A 22,024-nucleotide genomic window follows, 5' to 3' on the forward strand; every position below is an offset into this window, starting at 1 on the left:
ACATTTTTTTTTCTTTGATCCAATATGGCTGCCAGACCACGTGAGCGATGACATCATAACTTTATATTATCTAATATAATTGTTGCATAGATCAGGCTCAATACATTTCAAACTGATCAGACTAGACGTTGTCCCTGTCGAATTATGACGTCATAATTATAGCACCAATGACATCATCATTAACAACACCTATTACCCATATGGAGTTCTTTACAATGAGCCATGTTTCAATTATTTCCAAGCAGCGGTTTTGGAGATATAGAGGTGCAACATTTTGCGGTTTTTCCAAGATGGCGCCTGTACCACATGACATATGACGTCATGATTATTATTAAACTATTCTACATGAGGAGGCGCTCCTATGGTGAAAATGTCGTACCCATCAGACCAACAGTTGCTGAAAAAAAAAATCACAATGATCAGATAAGTGTTATACTTGTCGAATTATGACGTCATAACAAAGGCACCGATGACATCATCATTAACATATCTTATTCCCCAAGGGGAGGGAGCACTTGACAATGAGCCATGTTTCAATTTTTTCCATGGAGCGGTTTCGGAGATATAGAGGTGCAACTTTTTCTGATTTTTTCCAAGATGGCGTCTGTACCACGTGACCTATGACGTTATAATTATCATTAAAAATGTATACAGGAGGAGCCGCACATATTCTGAAAATTTAGTGTCCATCGGACTAACAGTTGCAGAGGAATTTTTGTTTTATCCATACTGATCATATCAAACGTTGTACTTGTCGAATTATGCCGTCATAATTAAGGCACCGATGACACCACCATCAACATATCTTATTCCCCATGGTTAGTACTTGACAATGAGCGATGTTTCAATTTTTTCCATTGAGTGGTTTGGGAGATATAGAGGTGTAACGTTTTTCCAAGATAGCGTTCGTACCACGTGATCTATGACGTCATAATTATGAATAAAATTATTCTTCAGGCGGAGGCGATTCTATGGTAAATTTTCGTGTCAATCGGACCAACGGTTGCCGAGAAAATGATTTTTTAAAATGCAGACACATACGGCACATGGTACAAGGCACACGCACGTACGTACCTGAATGCTTTACCCCGCTTTTCGCTTCGCGAGCGCAGGGTAACAACCCGATTGGATGGTGCAGAGGAAGCCACTTTCCTTTGAGCTGACTAGCCCGAATTTGATTCCTGACCCAACTAACTATTGCAGACTGAGCTTTGCACCAGTGATTGTAATGAGTGGACTTGTCCTCTAGTAATACCTAGTAGATATTCAATATCTCACAATTTGTCTTTTTGGTGAAGAGTAGGGAAATTATCATCGACACCCTGAACATAATTCAAATTCCTGACAAAAGGTGAGGGAACATTATATCAGCAGCATAGGAACCAGGTACATCAGAGGTGCAGAAGCCCTCTTGCATTCAGAGGTGCAGTAACCTCAGTATTGAAGTAACCAGGAAGTAGAATTGGTAATCAAATCCACATCCATTATATCAATGCAAGATTTGCTGCGTCATTTAACCGACAGCAATACAATCATGATGAACATTTTCATTATTATGTTGGCAAGTATGTTGAACACGAATGAACAAAGTATGATGTCAAAGCAGCAGAAAAAGTAAGTCGGAAGTCAGTCGGAAGCTAGACGGCATGGCGGACATAAGTTGCTAGTGTCGAAGAGCAGTTGGTTGCTTGCGTTTGGATGCACCAAATACAGGCCAAACAATTGCTCAAGTACGGACAGCTTTCGCGAAACACTTTGGAAAACCTTCTCCACCAAAGCAGATGTTGTTAAGGTAGGGAAAATGGGATTCTGAAACAGGAAGTGTTAAGGACAAGAAGAAACGCATGCGCTACTTTTGCAATCTGCGGATCTGGCTCATAATCCACTAAATGGTCGAAATGGTTCGTGATGGCACAGCTGAAGCCCTCTTGCATTTGTACTGGCATGATGCCTCGCTCAGGTACCGCGTTGTGCTCTGACATCATGTATTTGACAAGCACCTCGCTTATAGAGTGCAACGCAAGATGGTGGTCACCCTCCCTAAGGCGCCATAGCCTAGTTCCATGTAGAACGTACCGACCGCACTCCTCCTTCCTTTTGTATGCACCACATGGCTGCTGGTTGCACCATTTGCTGGGGGTGGGTGGCTGTACCATCAATGCTGTTTCCTTTTGAAGGCTAAAGTAGGGATTTTGGAATTTGGCCAGGGTGCCAGTGATAGCCAGCGTACTCTTCGTGGAGGACAGAGTGGAATCTTTAACGTCCGCTAAATAATGCTGTCCGACAGGACGACAACATCCATCCGCGGGACAGCACACACATTGATGAATGGCTCTGCCCGTGGAACATCAGGTTGACAGTTTATAGCTGGGTCGGAATTCAAACCCAGGCGAGATAGCTCATAAGCTAATGTGCATACCTCTCGGCTATCTTGCTACTCCGCTAGTTGACCAAATAGATTTTGCAGACATTTGAAGAAACGATTTCTGCCTCAAGAAGTGGACTGAACTATGGCAAAAGTTAGTAGTCAACTTCATAGTTGGGGTGGAGGGTTTGAGTGGGACTTTTTTGTGCCTTTGTGAAACTTACTGGTGTTTCGGGTGCTTTGATGGCGATATAATGCCCAAGTGACAAACCCGCAGATTTATGGAGAGCAAGTGTTCTTCTGAGAAAGAAATCTTTATTACATCCTTTTGTTTTGACACAAAGCAAGCCTGAGTCCAAAAAGCTGAACCCACTGCAAGTTTGTAGGGGAATAAAAACTCTTCATTATCATGTCATATTCCGTAAACGGACAACCTCAAAAGTGAGCGAGGGAGTACTCCGAGGATCTTTGTTTTCCCAGTTGCCCTTTATGCTAAGAAAATGGAACGATTTGCGATTGAACACTCAGTTCACGCTCACACATGTGGTGAGATGTGCAGTCATCACGACACGCATTTTCATTTGACAAACTCTTGTTCAACATCACGCAAGTCCTGTAAATGGCAATACTCTAGTCTAGGTGTGTTCACCTTATTAAATCCACATCTAAGTTGTAATTTAGACTTTGTTGTCATCTCCCTGAAGTTTGATATTACGGTTAGCCCAAGGAATCTGATTTGAGTGCTTGCTGAGAATGTGGGAATCGAAAAAAGGTTCTGCTTTGATTAAAAACAAGGTCGAGGCTTATGGAGGAGCAAGGGGAGTGAGAGTTCACTGTGGGAAGTGAGACAACATGTGGATGCAACAAGGGGATGAAAAAACAGGAAGAGGAGAAATAAGAGGGAAGGAATCAAGACAGCCTGCACATAACCTGAGGTGCTGGTGTGCTGCCAACTACAAGACCTGGAGGGAAGACTGGGCATGGACCGAATGAGGACGGAGGTTCCACTAGTGGAAAAGAGCAGTGGGAAGTTTTGGAGTTTCATAAGGGGGTGATTTCTGGAAGAACAAATGCAAAGTGCAGCGACGGAAGAGGAATGGATAGCAGAGGGAGCAAGACCTGAAGGAAGGTTGTGGAAAATGGAGAGGACACCAACCTGCCTGAGACGAGGGAGACGCAGGTCCGATGCTTCGGCTTCTTTGTGGGAGATGCAAATGGTGTTGAAAACTTTGGATTTGCACAGAATCCAGTCCTGGAGAATGGTATAAATTTGGTAAACGAGCCCATTGAGGAGAGCACTCCTTTTGAGATTGTAGAGAAAGGCCTTATTGGCTGTGAGATGTTCATCTCTCTATAATTCCAGTAATCTCTGTGTGTATGTGTGTGTGTATGTGTGTGTGTCTGTGTGTTTGTCTGTGTGTTTGTCTGTGACCGCTGTTTCTCGACAACCACGGGTCCGATATACTTGAAACTTGCCAGGTATATTGCTGGGGACCCGAGGATGTGCCTTTTCAAGGTTTGAAATTAATCGGACAAGTGGTTCCCAAGGTATGGTCACCGTACTCGCAAGCCGTTCGCTTTGGCTTTGCGAATGGACCAAACCATTTCATGTAAATAGAGGGGGTGTTCTACCGTACTCGCAAGCCGTTCGCTTTGGCTTTGCGAATGGACCAAACCATTTCATGTAAATAGAGGGGGGGGGGGTTCTGTGGTCGTTACTGCCACGTGGTTTCAAAGTTTTTTTTTGTTGTTGTTTGCACGCATGTTTTTTTGCACCCACGTACGGGCACGCCCTAGTATTTACTAAAGAAAGGACTTGGGCACAACAGAGAATGCCCAATCTGTGGGTGGCTTGGGAGGCCAGCTTTGATATATGGTCTGCCAAAGAGAAGCTATATAGCTGGTGGTAAGTAGCAGAAGTTTTAGAGACTCTATTTACTGCACTAGTTGATTAAGGAAATAGATTCATGGGTTTGTTTGACAATCTTTCAAAAGAAAATGTGAGATTTGCCTAGATTGAAAGGTATATTCCTATTTTAGACTCGTATCTGACTCTTTCTAGGTCACCAGATAGGGCCGGAAGCCATTGCTGCCTGCCTGTCGTGTGGAATGTAGACTTGTACAGAATCATGTAGAATCACTTCAAAGAGGAAAAGGTTTTCCATAGCATCGGAGAGGTTATTAACGTAAACGAGGAATAGGATTAGGTCTATGACTCATTGGATGACTCGAGCCTGTACTAGAAGAGGAGAAGAAAGGATTTCATTTAGAAATACACAATTCCAGGAAAGAAGATGGCCTTGGATTTCACAGGTTGACAAGGAGATTAGGGTGGTAAACAGTGTTAAAAGCCAGAGATGCGACCAGAGAACATGCATCGACTCAACATAATGTTGATCGAGATATGCTGGGCTGCTAGCCACCATGGGAAGCAAAGAGAAGCTGACGTTTCGGGAGTTACCCCTTCATTAGAGCAAAATAGGGATACGGGATATGGGCGAGGTTTGATATAAAGCGCAGGCGAGGCTGAGGTGCGTGTGTCAGAGTTGTGAGAGTTATCAGGGGGTCAGGGACCTGTGAGAGTGAGATCGGTTCATTTCGACAGGAAGGGTCAGGGTTCAGAGGTTAACTGCCAAGAGGATTGGGATTGGGAGAAAAGGAAAAATAATAGAGAAACAAATAGGAAGGAAAATGTGACATATGGTAAATAAACAAACAAAAAAAATTGGTATTTAAAAAAACAACCAGATATATGTGAGCAGAAAGCAATCACCAAGGGTAGACCTCTCCTGCCCATGGTAGGCTTACCCTTGGCGATCGCCCGTGACTTGCCCTTGCCCCGCGATCCAATGATGGTCATAATTTTTTTTAGACCACCATATGACCTTGATCTTCAACATTTTTAAGGAGAGAGTGTAAATTTAGAAAATGTGTCCCCATCTACAACCTATCCATAAAACTCAAAAACATAAAAATCAATCGAAAATTATTCAAGTAATGATGCTTTTTGTTAATTAGGTCACAATGCGCAAAAGTAGGTCAAGGATACAAAGCAAATATGTGATGCACAACTTCAGTGCAGTTACACTATTATGATGCATGAGCATCTTGGAAGGCCAATCAGTCTTTAAGATTCCGCATTGGCAAAATTAAGTCATGGCCAAAAAAAAAAAAACGCTTTTTTTTTTCCAGACTGCCATTTGACCTTGACCTTTAACTCGGAGGGGTATGATGTGAATTAAGCGTAAATGCATCTTGCTCTAGGCAATCTATACAGGCAATTTTGTTCCGATCAGACAAACCTTAGTCGGGTTATGGTGAAAAATGTTAAAATGTCGAAAATTAGGTCGTGACCTTAAAAATTTAGAAAATGTGTCCCCCATCTACAATCTATCCATAAAACTCAAAAACATCTAAAAAATATCAAAACATCAAAAACATTTTAAAAAGCTCCAAAAAAAAAGGTGAAGGTCAAAATTATGTGAACCACGCATACTTTGTATTCACATTATTGATGCAAAATGTCATTCTGAAAGTTCCAGCCGGCTTCGAGATACAGCTCGGAAATTTTGGAAAGTGGAAGTGCAGGAAGAAAAAGCAAAAAAAACCCTATATGGTGGTTTAGTACTTCTAGGGGGTGTAAGAAAAATGTCCTGTTGATTCCATCCATTCTTCTTCCCGTCCAGTGACGAAAATGGACACAAGCTGCGTTCGCAAGCAAGACGAGTTGTTCATTCTAACTGGCATGCAGTTGAGAGCATTGGCTTTTGCACCCTTCTTGTGTATACAGTGACATTGGCCGTCTTGCAATACCAATGGGTGACTTGCCCTTGCTCCGCGGGCTGAAGATAGCAAACAGAGGATAAGCAAGAGAAACCTAGCAGGATTTGAGAACATGGGCATCGATATATCATCTCGGCCAAATGCCGAGGTAGAGTCAATAATGGCGACGTCTTTCTCTGCCTCTCGGGTGGATAAAAAAAATGATAGCATCCAGGAGGCAGTGGTTGCAAAGGTGTGGTCGGAGTATAAAGAGGGAACACATTTCAAAATGGCAAAATAGAATGCACCAGGAAGCAATTTTCAACAAAATATATACAGACTTTGCATATCGAAAAATATGCTATCTTGTCATTCTGTACTGCCTTGTGGATAAAGTAACTTTTTATGCTTTATAAAGCACTAGCAGAAGTACCCGGCATTGCCGGGCGGGCGGGGGAGGAGAGGGGAGGGGAACGGGGGGGGAGGGGAGAAGAGGGGGAGGGGGAGGGGAGAAGAGAGGGAGAGGGAGGGGGAGAGGGGAAAAGAGGGGGGGATGGGGAGGGGGAGGGGGAGAGGGGAGAAGAGGGGGGATGGGGAGGGGGAGGAGGAGGGATGGGAGGGGGAAGGGGGGAGGGAGGATGGGAGGTGGAGGAGGGCGGGAGGGGGGAGGGGAGCGGAGGGGAACGGGGGGGGGGGGGGAGGGGAGGGGAGGGGGGAGGGGAGGGGGGAGGGGAGGGGGAGATGAACATAAGGAATGGGTGGAGGTAGAACCGGGGAGAGGGGCGGGAGGTGGGGGGAGGAGGGAGGAAGGAGGAAGGGATGGGGTTGTCAAACTGTCTCCTTGGCAGAGTATAAAGGGCATATTCTGTATAGGAGTAAAAGAACGTTTGTTGCTGAGCATAAAGCTGTGACCACAGGATGATCGTAACTGCAAAGCGATAAAATAGCTTGGTCGAATTGTAAAGAAAAAAATTTCAGCATGAGGAATGCTGCACGGAGTGAATGAAGCATTCACTGAGACTAGATTTACTCCTTCCATAAAAATATCCCAAAAAATCTATTAAAATTGTTACTTGTTTCATGCGTCTCCCAATGCTGATTGCATGTACAAAGATTCATTCTAAAAATGTGCTCGTAATTTCATTTTTTGGTATTTGACCTTTTGACCTCACCCTAGGGGGTGGGGCCAAGAATGATACTGCTCTTACAGCTTTATATATATATATATATATATATAAAGATCGAGGCTCGTGTAAGAGCTAACATTAATCACAAAATAAACAAACGGACACATAAAACGTATAATAAAGGGATCAGGAGACAAGATGGGCAGAGGGAAGCACATGCTGTCTTGTGTATTTGTGAATTATTGACTGTTGTGAGAATAACACCGAGTCCTCTTACTCGTCATACAATTGAAGGTACTGAAGCGTTACTCGTAATACCCTCGTCTACCATCACCGCAAGAAGCAGCGATCGATAAACGGTAAATGTTCACGAAGATAATTTACATCGCCCGACCGTGGGAACTCCTTTTTTATTTTTTTGTATACTGAATCGAGGCTCGTGAAAGAGCTAACATTTATTTCACAAACAAATCAACCAGACAAACAAAATATACAAAAAGAGGGAGCGGAAGACAAGATGGGTAGAGAAGGGGAAGCACACAACCACAACATTTGAGAGCAGGGAGAAGTGTGGGAGGGAGAGGGCTTGGGGGCAGGAGGCGTGGGAAGGGGGGGGGGGGGGTGGGAGAAGTATAAAACACAAGGGGACCGAAATTAGCAGGGGTAGAAAAGATCAAGGTTTTGGATGGGGGAGGATAAGAGATGGTGGTGAACAGCTGTTTTAAAGACCTGGAGGGTGGAGTGGGATTGAAGAGAGTGAGGGAGTTTGTTCCAGAGGCGGGAGAAAAGAGCAATGAAGGAGTGAAGGTGAGCAGAAAGTCTTGATTTTGGCAGTTTAACCATAAGAGGGTTGCAGACAGATCTTGTGCGACCTGTAGGAATATTTGGGGGATAGAGCCCAGAGAGGGCTGGGGGGGCAAGGCCAGAGAGGAGTCGGTAGAAGACGGAAAGACCACCAACCTGCCTGTGGTGAGTGAGTGAAAGGCCCTTGGAGTTAGCTTCATCGCGCGAGATTCCAATGATTCTGAACGCTTTGGTTTCAACAGCGTGAAGACGGGCTAGGTATGAGGCAGGAGCACCAGACCAGAGGGGAGAGCAGTATTCCATAGAGCTGCGGATGAAAGCCTTGTATGTGGTGAGGAGCTCAGGTGTGCCAAGGAAGGACTTCGCACGACGGAGGATGCCCAGTCGGCGACTGGCTTTGGAGGCCAAGATTTGAAATGTGGTTTTCCCAGGAAAGATCATGGCAAATAGTGAGACCCAAAAGCTTGAGTGACAGAACTTCTTGGAGAGGATTATTCAGAAAGTGGATGGAAGGGTTTTCCAGTCGGTCTTTTCGGAGAGACATCGTAAGAGTGTGAGATTTATCAGGATTGAAAGACATGTTCCATTTGTTTGCCCAGTCTGTGATTTTGTCCAGGTCTGTAGAGAGTGAGGAGGCTGCAGACTGCCGATCTGAGGGATGAGGAATGGAGCGACAGAGAGTAGAGTCGTCAGCAAAGAGATAGAGAGGATTTTCAAGAGAGTCGAAGAGATCATTGATGAAGACCAGAAAAAGCACAGGGCCCAGAACACTACCTTGGGGAACTCCAGCCTGAACAGGAAGAGGAGATGAGAGAAACCCATTCAGGGCCACACGTTGACTACAACCAGAGAGGAAGTCCGCCAGCCATGCGTGGAGATTTCCATGGATACCAAAGGAGGAGAGTTTGGTGAGCAGAGCAGGGTGCCAGACCGTATCGAAGGCACGTGAAATGTCAAGGGAGACGGCTCTAATTTCCTGTTTGGCGTTGAGGACCTCCATCCATTGTTGAGAAAGCAGAAGCAGCATGTCCAGAGTAGAGTGACCAGGTCTGAAACCAAATTGATGATCAGAGATCAAGCCATTGGAGAAGAGGAAAGATTTCATATCTGAAGCAATGATGGAAATCCATGACTTTGCTGATAATTGGGAGAAGGCTGATTGGTCTGTAGTTGCTGGGATCTGTTTTTGCACCTTTTTTGTGCAAAGCGGTGATGTTGGCTGATTTCCAAGCAGATGGCAGATGATCTTGAGCAAAGAAGAGGGTGAAGAGAACAGAAAGAGGGAGTGAAAGAGCGGAAGCACATGATTTTAGGACCCGTGGGCTGATGCCGTCAGGACCAGTTGCAGAATCAGAGTCGAGGGTTGACAGAAACTTTTCCACCTTGTCAGGAGGAAAGGACACAGAGTCCAGGAGCAGCTGGGTACGACTGGGTACGGTGGGTACAGAGAGGGATGGGTTTGGGACACAAGATTTAGAGGCAAACACAGAGTTGAGGCATTCAGCTTTTTCACGTGCGGAGTCAGCCGTTAAGCCGTTTGAGGTGAGGGAGGGGATGGAGGGGGAACAAACACCAGAAACAGATTTGACCAGACGCCACCAGGATTTGGAAGAGGGAGACAGATAAGAGAGTTCGGTCTTGAGAACGGTGAGATATTGTTTCCTGGCTCTCCTGAGGGTGGACACACACTTGTTTCGGGCTTTGTGAAAGGAAATGAGATTTCCTTCCATTGGATTTGCTTTCCAGGAGACGAAAGCAAGTTGTTTCAGGGCAACAGCCTCACCACAAGATTCCGTGTACCATGGACGGGAGAAAGGGTATGACAACTGAAGACGAGATGGGATAAATCTGTGCATGAGAGAGAGCAATTTACTTTGAAAGAATTCCCAGGATGAGTTGATGTCAGAGGCGGTAGAGATGGGAGACCAGTCCAGATGATTGATGGCTGCTTGAAGACCGTGCCAGTTGGCCTGAGTGAAATGCCAGACTCGTCGACGCTGAGGAGGCTCTCTGAGAATGGTCAGAGAGATGTCCACTTTGACAAGCACATGATCAGATGAGCCGATTGGAGCAGAAGAAGAGCAGCAGACATTTTCAGGGAAGTTTGTCATAACCAAATCCAGAAGAGAAGATGCTCCGTTGACTGAGATCCGGGTCGGGAAATTGACAGATTGTGTCAGTCCCAGTGAGTCGCAGAAGTCCTTTGCTGAAGAGCCATGGCTGGTGAGAGAGGTACCCACACCCAGCCAACTGGCATGGTGACAATTGAAATCACCACATATGAGGAAGAGAGAGTTGGGATGGGTAGATAGAAGTTGGTCCATATCATCAGACAGCGAGATGTAGATGGAGTCATCGCTGTTTGGTGGACGGTACAACACACATATGAACAAAAGGTGGGAGCGAAGGGGAAGCCGTAGCCAAAGGTATTCCTGGGGGTGAGGTGGAGAGAGGGCAGTGGAGGGCGAGTGAGGAAGAGAGTTTTTTATAAAGATAGCAACCCCACCTCCAGGACGAGGCTCAGGTCTATCATACCGGAAGAGGGAGTAACCTGGGAGAGATACCAAGGCATCAGAGACATCATGAAGGAGGAAAGTTTCTGTTAAGCAGATCACATCTGGTTTGTCAGAAGCAACCTGTATGGAGAGATCAGTCAAGTTTGAGCGAAGGCCCCGGATGTTTGAGGTCCATACCGTTAATGAAGAGGAAGGGGGAGCATCGGGTCCAGAACAGGGGGGGGGGGGGGGGAGGGGTAGGGTAAGATGTGGAAGAGGAGGAAGAGGTAGGGAGAGCTGTTGAAGGTGTGTCAGAGATTTCAGAGATTTCAGAATAGCTTGGAGAAAGGGAAGAATGGGGTGGACAAAAGGTTTGATGGAGATTGGGTGAGGCACAGTGAGGTGTTATTTGAGGAGGAGGAAGAGCGAGGCAGAAGGTTGGGGGAGATGAAGATGAAAGTTGGAAGGGGGAAGAAGCAGGGAGGATGCTTTGAGGAGGAGGGGTGAGAGGGGAGTCTAGGAGGGGAGGAGCGAGGGAGAGTCTCGGAGGGGAGGGGTGTGGGGGGAGTTTAGGAGGGAGGGGAGGGAAGGGGCAAGAGGGGAGATTTGAAAGGGATGGGTGATGGGGAGGATTTGGAGGGGAGGGGTGAGATTGGATTTTGAAAAGTGTACGATTCATGGGAAACGAACATTTTTTGCAAAATGAGTTTGAGACCTTCGAGTCAAAAATACGTTTGAGGACACTGAAGGAGGGGTGGAGTTCTGGATAGTTTAGGGAATGTAGAAAGGAGGAACTGTAAGAGATGGTATTATATATATTTTTTGGAATGAATAGATTTGGTGAGCAAGACGAAAGCATCCTTTTGTAGGAAAAGAAGAAAACTGTGTTATAATATATGAGAGAAAATAGTTGTTCACAGGAGAGATTATACATTTCTAATCACGTGATCGCGTGATCGCGAACGAACGAACAAAAAAGAACAACAATAAACGAATAACACCTAAGAAGGAAATATTTTTTTGGGTTTTTTTTTTTTGAGTAGAGATATTAAACAAGGAGGTACTGGGTGAATGACTGGTACGAACCAGAGAACGAAAATAAATGCAGCGCATTCGACGAATCGCTGAGAGAAAAACAAAACCACAAGGTCGGAGACGGTACGGTAGCCAAGCCTACGAGTACTAGGCCGCAGAATACTCGATACCATTAACCGACGATTGTGTATACATGTACGAAAAATTAGCACCGAAAATTTTCCAAAAGACACGCTATAGGTACATACACCGAAAGATAGATACAGTCTCGACAAAAACACAATCGAGAAGGATCACTTAGCTTCGAAAGCGTGAGCGCATGGAGCAGCTTCGAAAAGACGTGACCTCGCCGTGATCTCGCGAGATCCCTCAACTGGTATAAGTAAGTAAGTCCTGGTATAAGTAACGACCGAATACATCGACGATTTTGATAAGTAGCCAACCGGACCACCTTGGGCCAATTTATGGTGGCCAAACTGTCTTTGGTGGCCATTGGCACGCAGACCAGTGCTTATTTCGAACCCTGAATTATATATATGCATATATATATATATATATACAAATACAAATACATATACATATACATATACACATACATACATATACATACATATACATATACATATATATATACTGTATAACAATAGTACTGAGCTGAGCATGATGATAACATTTCTCATACTATACAGTATATCCCTATGGGAAAGAAAACACTCACTGGAGAATGATAACTCAACATATGACCTCCTCTGTATTTCTGAAGGCCCTATGGTTGTGAGGGGTGGAGGGGGTAAGGGCCGGGGTATCCGAGCAAACTGAAAGAGTAACCTGAAGACATTCACAAATGACACAAATGTTTTCGATAAAATTTATACCAGGTGCCAAGATATTTTTGATGAACTCGTCATGTCTATGCTATGAGAGAATGTGAAAGTACAGATAGAAAGGCTCTCAGATGCTTGCTTGATAGCTTTTCATCTCCTGCTCGCACCATCGCCTGACCTACATTGCCTCTTTTAGAAGCCGCACAACAAAAGGACAAAATGCTGGCCGGTCACGTCCCTCACTGATAAAAAGCCAATAGGATAGCTCTTGAGAGAGGCCGAACAATGGACGAGCAATTTCCTTGCTGGTGCTGTGCGGTCCATTTCCCAAACCTTTCATGTGCGCAGGAAGAGTCAGTGGGAGATCACAAGTGATTTCAGAGTCACCAAGAGTGTGATAGAGATCGAGTGGGACATTAATGGTGAAGGTAATCGTAAAATGTGCACTCATGTACCTGGTAACCAATGCTTAGGAGAATTATTAATGAATTTTCCAACCTTTCGTCTTTTCTGAAGCTTTTTGTTTGCTGACTTCACAGCTGTTTTTGTTTGTCCCAAAGGTCACAGTATTGTGGTCATAAGCTATTCTCAACACAAAGCGTCTCTTTTGAGATCCAACAACACAGAGCCCTCTGTATTACTAGTCATTCTCCCCAAAGCTTTACGGTGGCCTCATTCCATCATTTGTTTCTTCCTCATACAAATTAGCTGGAATTGCATTTCTTAAGAAGAAATTTAAATAACCACAGTTACCATTTTTGAAAGTAGTATTTTAAACTTTAGGAATATTTTAGAGCAGGGTTTCTCAACCCCTAGTGGTGGCAGCATCATGCTAAGGGGATGCTTTTCAGCGGTAATGCCTGGGAGATTTGTAAGGATTGAGGTGAATGTGTTGGGAAGATGAAACAAATAGTTTATAAATGCTGGCCAATTAACACAGAACAAAGGGTTAAAAATAGATTTATGGCATATACAGTCATGTGAAAAAGTAAGTACACCCCATGTAAAGTTTTGACTTTTTCAACATATTTCAACATACAGCTATTTGATCTTCATTTCAACAATATTGATAGATAAAGGTGATATAATATAACAAATATCATGAAACATTTACATTTTGTCGTTCATTGTATAATTTAAATAAACGTAAATGCAAATTTCGCATGTGGAAAAAGTAAGTACACCCCGACATTTATCACTACTTCAAATACCTAAAATTAGAATCAGGTGCACCAGCTCAGGTGCAAATGATTAGAACATCGTTAGAGAGGATCTTGGAGGAACCTATCTTATTTAAACCTCAGACATTTCGTTTGGTTTGCTCTTTGTTGTTGAAGTGTGCGGCGTCACCATGCCGAGATCGGAAGAGCTCTCTGAGGCCTTCAGAAAGAACATTATAGATGCCTACGAGTCTGCGAGGGATTTAAAAAGACCTCCCAACAATTTGAAATCAATCATTCGACTGTCCAGAAGATCATCTACAAGTGGAGAAGATTCCAAACAACTGCCAACTTGTTCAGGCGAGGCCACCCCAGCAAGTTCAGCCCGGGAGCAGACGGCAAGATGCTGAAAGAAGTCTCTAAGAACCCCAGAATGTCATCACGGGACCTACAGGTAGCTCTTGCCACTGTTGGTGTCAAAGTGCACGAGTCTACCATTAGAAAGAGGCTGCACAAATTTGGTCTACATGGGAGGTGTGCCAGGAGGAAACCTTTGCTGTCCAGAAAGAACATCAGGGCAAGACTAAAGTTTGCCAATGAACACCTAGGCAAAGACCAGCACTTCTGGAACAATGTGCTCTGGACAGATGAGTCAAAGGTAGAGCTGTTTGTCCACAGTACCAGAAGACATGTTTGGCGAAAACCAAAGACAGCATTTGACCACAAGAACCTGATACCAACTGTAAAGCATGGTGGTGGAAATACTATTGTTTGGGGCAGCTTTGCTGCATCAGGGCCTGGGCAGCTCACCATCATAGAATCCACTATGAATTCTTCATTGTACCAGAGGGTGTTTGAGAATGATGTGAGGCCATCTGTCGGAGAGTTGAAGCTCAACCGAAGGTGGACCTTGCAACATGACAATGACCCTAAACATACCAATAAATCCACTAAGGAATGGCTGAAAAGAAAGAAATGGAGGGTTCTGGAATGGCCAAGTCAAAGCCCGGATCTGAATCCCATCGAGATGTTGTGGGGGGATTTGAAACGAGCTGTGCAACAATTTTTTGTTGAATAAATTATTGCAAAGTCAATTAGTCATTGTTTTTTGTTCAATTATATCACCTTTATCGATGGATACTGTTTAAATGAAGATCAAATGTTGATATGTCCACATATGTTAAAAAGATTAAAAAAAACATTTCATGGGGTGTACTTACTTTTTCCACATGCGAAATTTGCATGTATGTTTATTTAAATTATACAATGGACCACAAAATGTAAATGTTTCATGATATTTGTTATATTATATCACCTTTATCTATCAATATTGTTGAAATGAACATCAAATAGCTGTATGTTGAAATATGTTGAAAAAGTCAAAACATTTCATGGGGTGTACTTACTTTTTCACGTGACTGTATGAGTCTTTGCTTATTCATAAATATATATTCCATGTACTTACTAGTTTTACCGCACATTTTAGTTCCACTGAATTAATTACAGAGAACGTCCATATTCATCACCATTTCTTCCTTAATACCTCTTCCCCCGTCCCCATCCCCACACTTAAAATCTGTTGTTGGATCAAAAATACACAACTACTGGATGACATCATCTGCATTTCAATTTATCTTTTTTGGATAGCTGAAAAATATTGGGGGTCGTGAGATATTCAGCCCCTTTAAAGGACCGTGGCCATACAAAGCTTGAAAATTCCTGCTTTAGAGTATAATTTTATACGCTTCACCATAATATCAATTTTGAATAATAATGGAAATAACCAAGAAATGTAACTTCAACATACAAAGTCCATAAACTAAGGAAAAGTGATCAACTCCGATCTTACTTATTTGCTCACATTATTGGAACTGCTGATGCTTTCGTTGTTGGAGGAGACATATATATACGTATATATATATATATATATATATATATATATATATATATATATATATATATATATATATATACATACATACATACATATATATATATATATATATATATACATACATATATATATATATATATATATATATATATATATATATATATATATATATATGCAATTAAATGTGAAGACTATCAATACATTCAATGCCTGATTTTGGTTTCTTGAACTATGACATAAGAATATGAATGCCATACCTCTTCCAGCTTAACGACTTGCTGCACGAGGACAGCAATGAACGAATGCAGTTTGAGAAGATCCATCCCGTGAAGTGTGCTCTGCAGAAGGTTCGACAAAGACGACAGCTGTGGGTAGACAGTCATGATAATTAACTACCTACAACTGAATTCAATCAATTGATTCATTGGTCAGGGAAAATTATACACAGTGCCTTCATAAAGTATTTTGCACAAAATGTGCAAAAAGGCACCCCTTGACTTTTTGCACATTTTGTTTTGTTACAGCCTGAATTTAAAATGCATTAGATTGAGATGTTTGTCACTGATATACACATAATACCCCATAATGTCAAATTGGATTTTTTTTTTTTTAGAAATTTTTACAAAAGAACTAAAAACAAAAAGCTGAAATGTCTTGAGTCAATGTGTATTCAACCCCTTTGTTATGGCACTCCAAATTGAGCTCAGGTGCATCCAATTTCCATTCATCATCCTGAGATGTCTCGACAACCTGATTGGAGTCCACCTGAGGCCAATGCAATTGATTGGACATGATTTTGAAAGAAGCACGCCTTTCTATATAAGGTCCCACATTTGACAGTACATGTCAGAGCAGAAACTAACTCCACCATGAAGTCCAAGGAACTGTCCGTATAACTCCAAGATAGAATTGTGAGGAGGCGAAGATCTGCGGAAGGGTATAAAACAATTTCTAGAGTGTTGAAAGTTCCCAAGAGCACAGTGATCTCCATCATTAGGAAATGGGAAAAAATATGGAACTACCTAGACTCTTCCCGGAGCTGGACGTCCGACCAAACTGAGAAACCAAGCAAGAAGGACCTTTGTCAGGGAGGTGACCAAGAACCCAATGATCACTCTGAATGAACCACAGAGTTCTTTGGCTGAGATGGGAGAACCTGCTGGAAGGACAACAGTCTCTGCAGCATTTTAAAAATGTATGCTTTATGGGAGAGTGGCCAAACAGAAGCCACTCCTGAGAAAAAGGCACGTGCCAGCACATCTGGAATTTGCATAAAGTCACGTGAAAGACTCAGAGAGCATGACTCAAAATATTCTGTGGACTGATGAGATGAAAATTGAACTCTTTGGCCTGAATGCAAAGTGCTACGTCTGGCGGAAACCGAGCACAGCTCATCACCCATCTAACACCATCCCTACCATGAAGCATGGTGGTGGCAGCATCATGCTATGGGGATGCTTTTCAGCAGAAGGGCCTGGAAGACTTTTAAGGATTGAGGGAACAACGAATGGAGCCAAATGCATCCAAATCCTTGAGGAGAACCTGCTTCAGAGTGCAAAAGATCTTAGACTGCGGTGAAGATTTATGTTCCAACAGGACAATGACACCAAGCATACAGCCAAAGCAACACTGGAATGACTTCAAAACAACAACATGAAAGTCCTTGAGTGGCCCAGCTAAAGCCCAGACTTGAATCTCATTGATAATTATCTGTAGAAAGACTTGAAGATTGCTGTTCACCGACACTCCCCATACAAAAGACAGAGCTTAAGCAAATTTGCAAGGAAGAATGGGAGAAACTTCCTAAATCCAGATGGGCAATGCTGATACAGACAAACCCAAGAAGACTCGAAGCTGTAATCACTGCCAAAGTTGCTTCTCCAAAGTATTGACTCAGGGGGTTGAATACTTATGTAAATTAAATATTTGTGTTTCATTTTTGATTATTTTGTATAAATTTCTAAAGAAAATAAATCCACTTTGACATTATGACATTAATTTTGACATTAACTTTTGTTTAAAATTTTTATTATTTTATTATTTTATTTTTATTTTTGTTATTATTTTCTTTTTATTTTCTTATTATTTTATTTTATTATGTTATTTTCAACAACTGTTCAACTTTTTTTTTAAATTAACTTTGACATGATAGGGAATTATGTGTAGATCATCGACAAAAAAATCTCATTTTAATCCATTTTAATTTCAGGTTGTAATATAATAAAATGTGAATAAAGTTTAGTGTTAGGAAGTTTATGGACTATATTTGTCAGGCTAGCTCACCTGCTGATGCTTGTTCAATCGCCATGGACAGTGGATTATTATATTTACCTTTTAAAAATCAAAGTGTAAGATAAATGAGGTATTAAATGAGTGGACCTGGAGTTTATTTAATTTTTTACAAAAGGCAAGAACGTGTTTGTGTAGGAAATTCGGTGCATGTTTGTAAGGTATAGGTCGTAAAGTGTTCGGTTATAAGATAACAAGTGACAAAGTTGTTTTGAGTAAGGTGCAAGGTGTAAGGGTTACGTTGTGAGGTTCACTGATGTAAGGTGCAATGAGAGTTACGTGTATGGTCAATGTAATGTGTAAGTTTGAAAGTGCAAGGTTCACAGTGCAAGGTGTAAGTAATAGAGCGCAAGGTGTAAGCTAATACTATACTAATACTAAAAGTTTATCATTTTATGAGTTGAGATGAGTGAAAGAGATGAACAGCATTCCAAATCAAAGAACAAATGAGCTTACAGAGTTTAGATAGATATCTGACAAGGCCTTGTGGGTAAAGAGGCCTGCTGAAGCAGTCTCTAGGCTTTTGGACACAATTGTGGACGGGTCGCCACTCCAACACAGGATTTTTTTGTTTTTTTGTGTACAAGATCGAGGCTCGTGTAAGAGCTAAAATTAATCACTCAAAAAAAAAACGGACACATATATTACGAAATAAAGGGAGTGGGAGACGATGGGGAGAGAGGGGGAAAGTACACAAGTACAGCAGTAGAGAAAAGGGACATCGGGAGATCTGTGGGAGGTAGAGGGCTTGGGGGGAGAGGGCATGGGAAGGGGAGGGGTGGGATAGGTATAAAACACATGGACACTGCTAGGACTTCCAGGAAAGAAGTCGGTATTTCAGAAAAGTGGATCTGGGGTGAATTAATGTGGGTAGAAAAGATCAAGGTTTTGGATGGGGGAAGGTAAAAGATGGTGGTGAACAGCTGTTTTAAAGACCTGAAGGGAGGAATGGGATTGAAGAGAGTGAGAGAGTTTGTTCTAGAGGCGGGAGAAAGGGAGGAATGAAGGAGTGAAGGTGAGCAGAGAGTCTTGATTTTGGCAGTTTAACCATAAGAGGGTTGCAGGCAGATCTTGTGCGACCTGTAGGAATATTTGGGGGACAGAGCACAGACAGAGCTGGGGGAGCAAGGCCGGAGAGGAGTCGGTAGAAGACGGAAAGACCACCAACCTGCCTGCGGTGAGTGAGTGAAAGGCCCTCAGAGATAGCTTCATCGCGAGAGATTCCAATGATTCTGAAAGATTTGGTTTCAACAGCGTGAAGCCGAGCAAGGTGTGAGGCAGGAGCACCGGCCCAGAGGGGAGAGCAGTATTCCATTGAGCTGCAGATACTCAAATCGCTCATCTTTCCCAGTAACTGGTACTCATTTTGCCGACTTCTGAAGGATGACAGGCTGAGTCAACCTACCTGGTGTTAATTCAACGGCATGAACAGGGGCTTGAACTCGGGACCCTGAGATCTGAAGCCAGCCAACTTAACCTTTGACCTAACACCAAGCTTTATGGTGTCCGGACCGGGAGTCAAATCCAAAAAATCTTAATATTTCATGCATCCTATTTAATTTATATTTCAAAAAATATCTAATGCATCCCCCAACGCTGATTGGATGTACAAAGTTTCATTAAGAAATGTTTAAAAATGTGCCCGTAATTGCATTTTTTTGGTACCTGACCTTTTGACCCCATCCCAGGTTACCATGGGGGTGGGGCCAAAAATGATACTGCTCTCACACCTTCTTGCCATGTGATGATCATAACCCCCAAATTTGGTGAATTTCGACAAAACCATTGAGGAGATAACGTGATGGATGGATGGGCGGAAGGAGCGGATTACATTAAAAAAAAAATACATCCGCATTCAAAAAATAATTGGGGATAATAATAATAAACATCATAATTTTCATAACAATAATTGCTCATATTTTAAACTGCAGCAACAGGAAACTCTTACACCAAAAAGCAGTTGCTTTAGCAATCGCTTAACAGGTAACCTAAACCTTCCCAGTAATCCCATAAAAGGGACCCTAATTGTCGACCACCTTCAAATAGATAGACCTACACCCCACAAGATTGTCGTTCTTCTGAAAATTAATCAATAATATCTATGTATTCCACATCTGTATATTCGTTGTTGAGGAGCACACAAAGTGCTATATTCAATGCAAACAAACAGAAAATATGATATTCAATAAATGTCACAATACCCCTCCAGCACAAAGGTCTACAAAGACTCAGGTGTCAACCCTGTACCAATACTGCACCACTTTATGTCAACCCTGTACTAATACTGCACCACTTTATGTCAACCCTGTACTAATACTGTACCACTTTATGTCAACCCTGTACCAATACTGCACCACTTTCTGTCAACCCTGTACTACTACTGTACCACTTTCTGTCAACCCTGTACTAATACTGCACCACTTTCTGTCAACCCTGTACTAATACTGTACCACTTTCTGTCAACCCTGTACCAATACTGCACCACTTTCTGTCAACCCTGTACTAATACTGCACCACTTTCTGTCAACCCTGTACTAATACTGCACCACTTTCTGTCAACCCTGTACTAATACTGCACCACTTTCTGTCAACCCTGTACTAATACTGCACCACTTTCTGTCAACCCTGTACTAATACTGCACCACTTTCTGTCAACCCTGTACTAATACTGCACCACTTTCTGTCAACCCTGTACTAATACTGCACCACTTTCTGTCAACCCTGTACTAATACTGCATCACTTTCTGTCAACCCTGTACTAATACTGCACCACTTTCTGTCAACCCTGTACTAATACTGCACCACTTTCTGTCAACCCTGTACTAATACTGCACCACTTTCTGTCAACCCTGTACTAATACTGCACCACTTTCTGTCAACCCTTTACCAATACTGTACCACTTTCTGTCAACCATGTACTAATACTGCACCACTTTCTGTCAACCCTGTACTAATACTGCACCACTTTCTGTCAACCCTGTACTAATACTGCACCACTTTCTGTCAACCCTTTACCAATACTGCACCACTTTCTGTCAACCCTGTACTAATACTGCACCACTTTCTGTCATCTCTGTACCAATACTGCACCACTTTGTCAACCCTGTACTAATACTGCACCACTTTCTGTCAACCCTGTACTAATACTGCACCACTTTCTGTCAACCCTTTACCAATACTGCACCACTTTCTGTCAACCCTGTACTAATACTGCACCACTTTCTGTCAACCCTTTACCAATACTGTACCACTTTCTGTCAACCCTGTACTACTACTGTATCACTTTCTGTCAACCCTGTACCAATACTGCACCACTTTGTCAACCCTGTACTAATACTGCACCACTTTCTGTCAACCCTGTACTAATACTGCACCACTTTCTGTCAACCCTGTACTAATACTGCACCACTTTCTGTCATCTCTGTACCAATACTGCACCACTTTCTGTCAACCCTGTACTAATACTGCACCACTTTCTGTCAACCCTGTACTAATACTGTATCACTTTCTGTCAACCCTGTACCAATACTGCACCACTTTCTGTCAACTATGTACTTATTAATACTGCACCACTTTCTGTCAACCCTGTACTAATACTGCACCACTTTCTGTCAACCCTGTACTAATACTGCACCACTTTCTGTCATCTCTGTACCAATACTGCACCACTTTCTGTCAACCCTGTACTAATACTGCACCACTTTCTGTCATCTCTGTACCAATACTGCACCACTTTCTGTCATGAACGTGTACCAAAAGCAAAACATCATCCGTGATCACCTTGGCCATCTCGGGTGCATTTCGTTGGAGACGCTCTGTTCTCCACTCGGCCTCACACGGGTTCAAGGCGGCCGAGGGTGCCGAACAAGAGCACTGACAGTGTCGACCACCGGACGAAATGGTCTCCACTATGTACAGGGGCTTTCCGTGCTGCTGCTCGCACGACTTCCTCGCCAGAGGCCGTACGACGCATTTACACCGACAATTGGCGCCCTCTGTGTGTGAACGCACGTGGTCTTTCTCCAAGAGAAGCTGGGGGAGAAAGGGGTTCAGATGGGAGTACATCAACCGGACAAAGCGGGAGGGACGTACGTGGAACCAGGTATATGATTCATTAGTTATCCAGTAACTCCATGGCCTCGTACAGAAGTATAAGAAGGAAAAAATTGATCAGTAAACAGGTGAAAGTTTGTGTTAAAGTGCAATATGGAAACGTCTAGGTAAAGTGCTCTTCAAGTATAAAATACTTAATTATCTTCACCTTAAGGC

At 42.9% G+C, this 22,024-nt stretch overlaps 1 protein-coding gene across 6 annotated transcripts in view; it reads right to left on the bottom strand.

Annotated features, from left to right (window-relative positions):
- OLFML2A (olfactomedin like 2A) overlaps positions 1 to 22,024 on the bottom strand; it is a 55,028-nt gene that overhangs the window by 28,319 nt on the left and 4,685 nt on the right. For all 6 annotated transcript variants that reach the window (XM_078767080.1, XM_068133787.2, XM_068133788.2 and 3 more), the window contains 2 exons: positions 21,536 to 21,787; positions 15,724 to 15,831 (listed from right to left, as the gene is read on the bottom strand). In XM_078767080.1, the coding sequence (XP_078623206.1) occupies positions 15,724 to 15,831; positions 21,536 to 21,787 (360 nt within the window). The remainder of the gene's footprint in view (positions 1 to 15,723; positions 15,832 to 21,535; positions 21,788 to 22,024) is intronic.

Source organism: Myxine glutinosa, chromosome 13 (assembly GCF_964187855.1).
Source record: "Myxine glutinosa chromosome 13, kmMyxGlut1.1, whole genome shotgun sequence".
NCBI classification, from domain to species: domain Eukaryota; kingdom Metazoa; phylum Chordata; class Myxini; order Myxiniformes; family Myxinidae; genus Myxine; species Myxine glutinosa.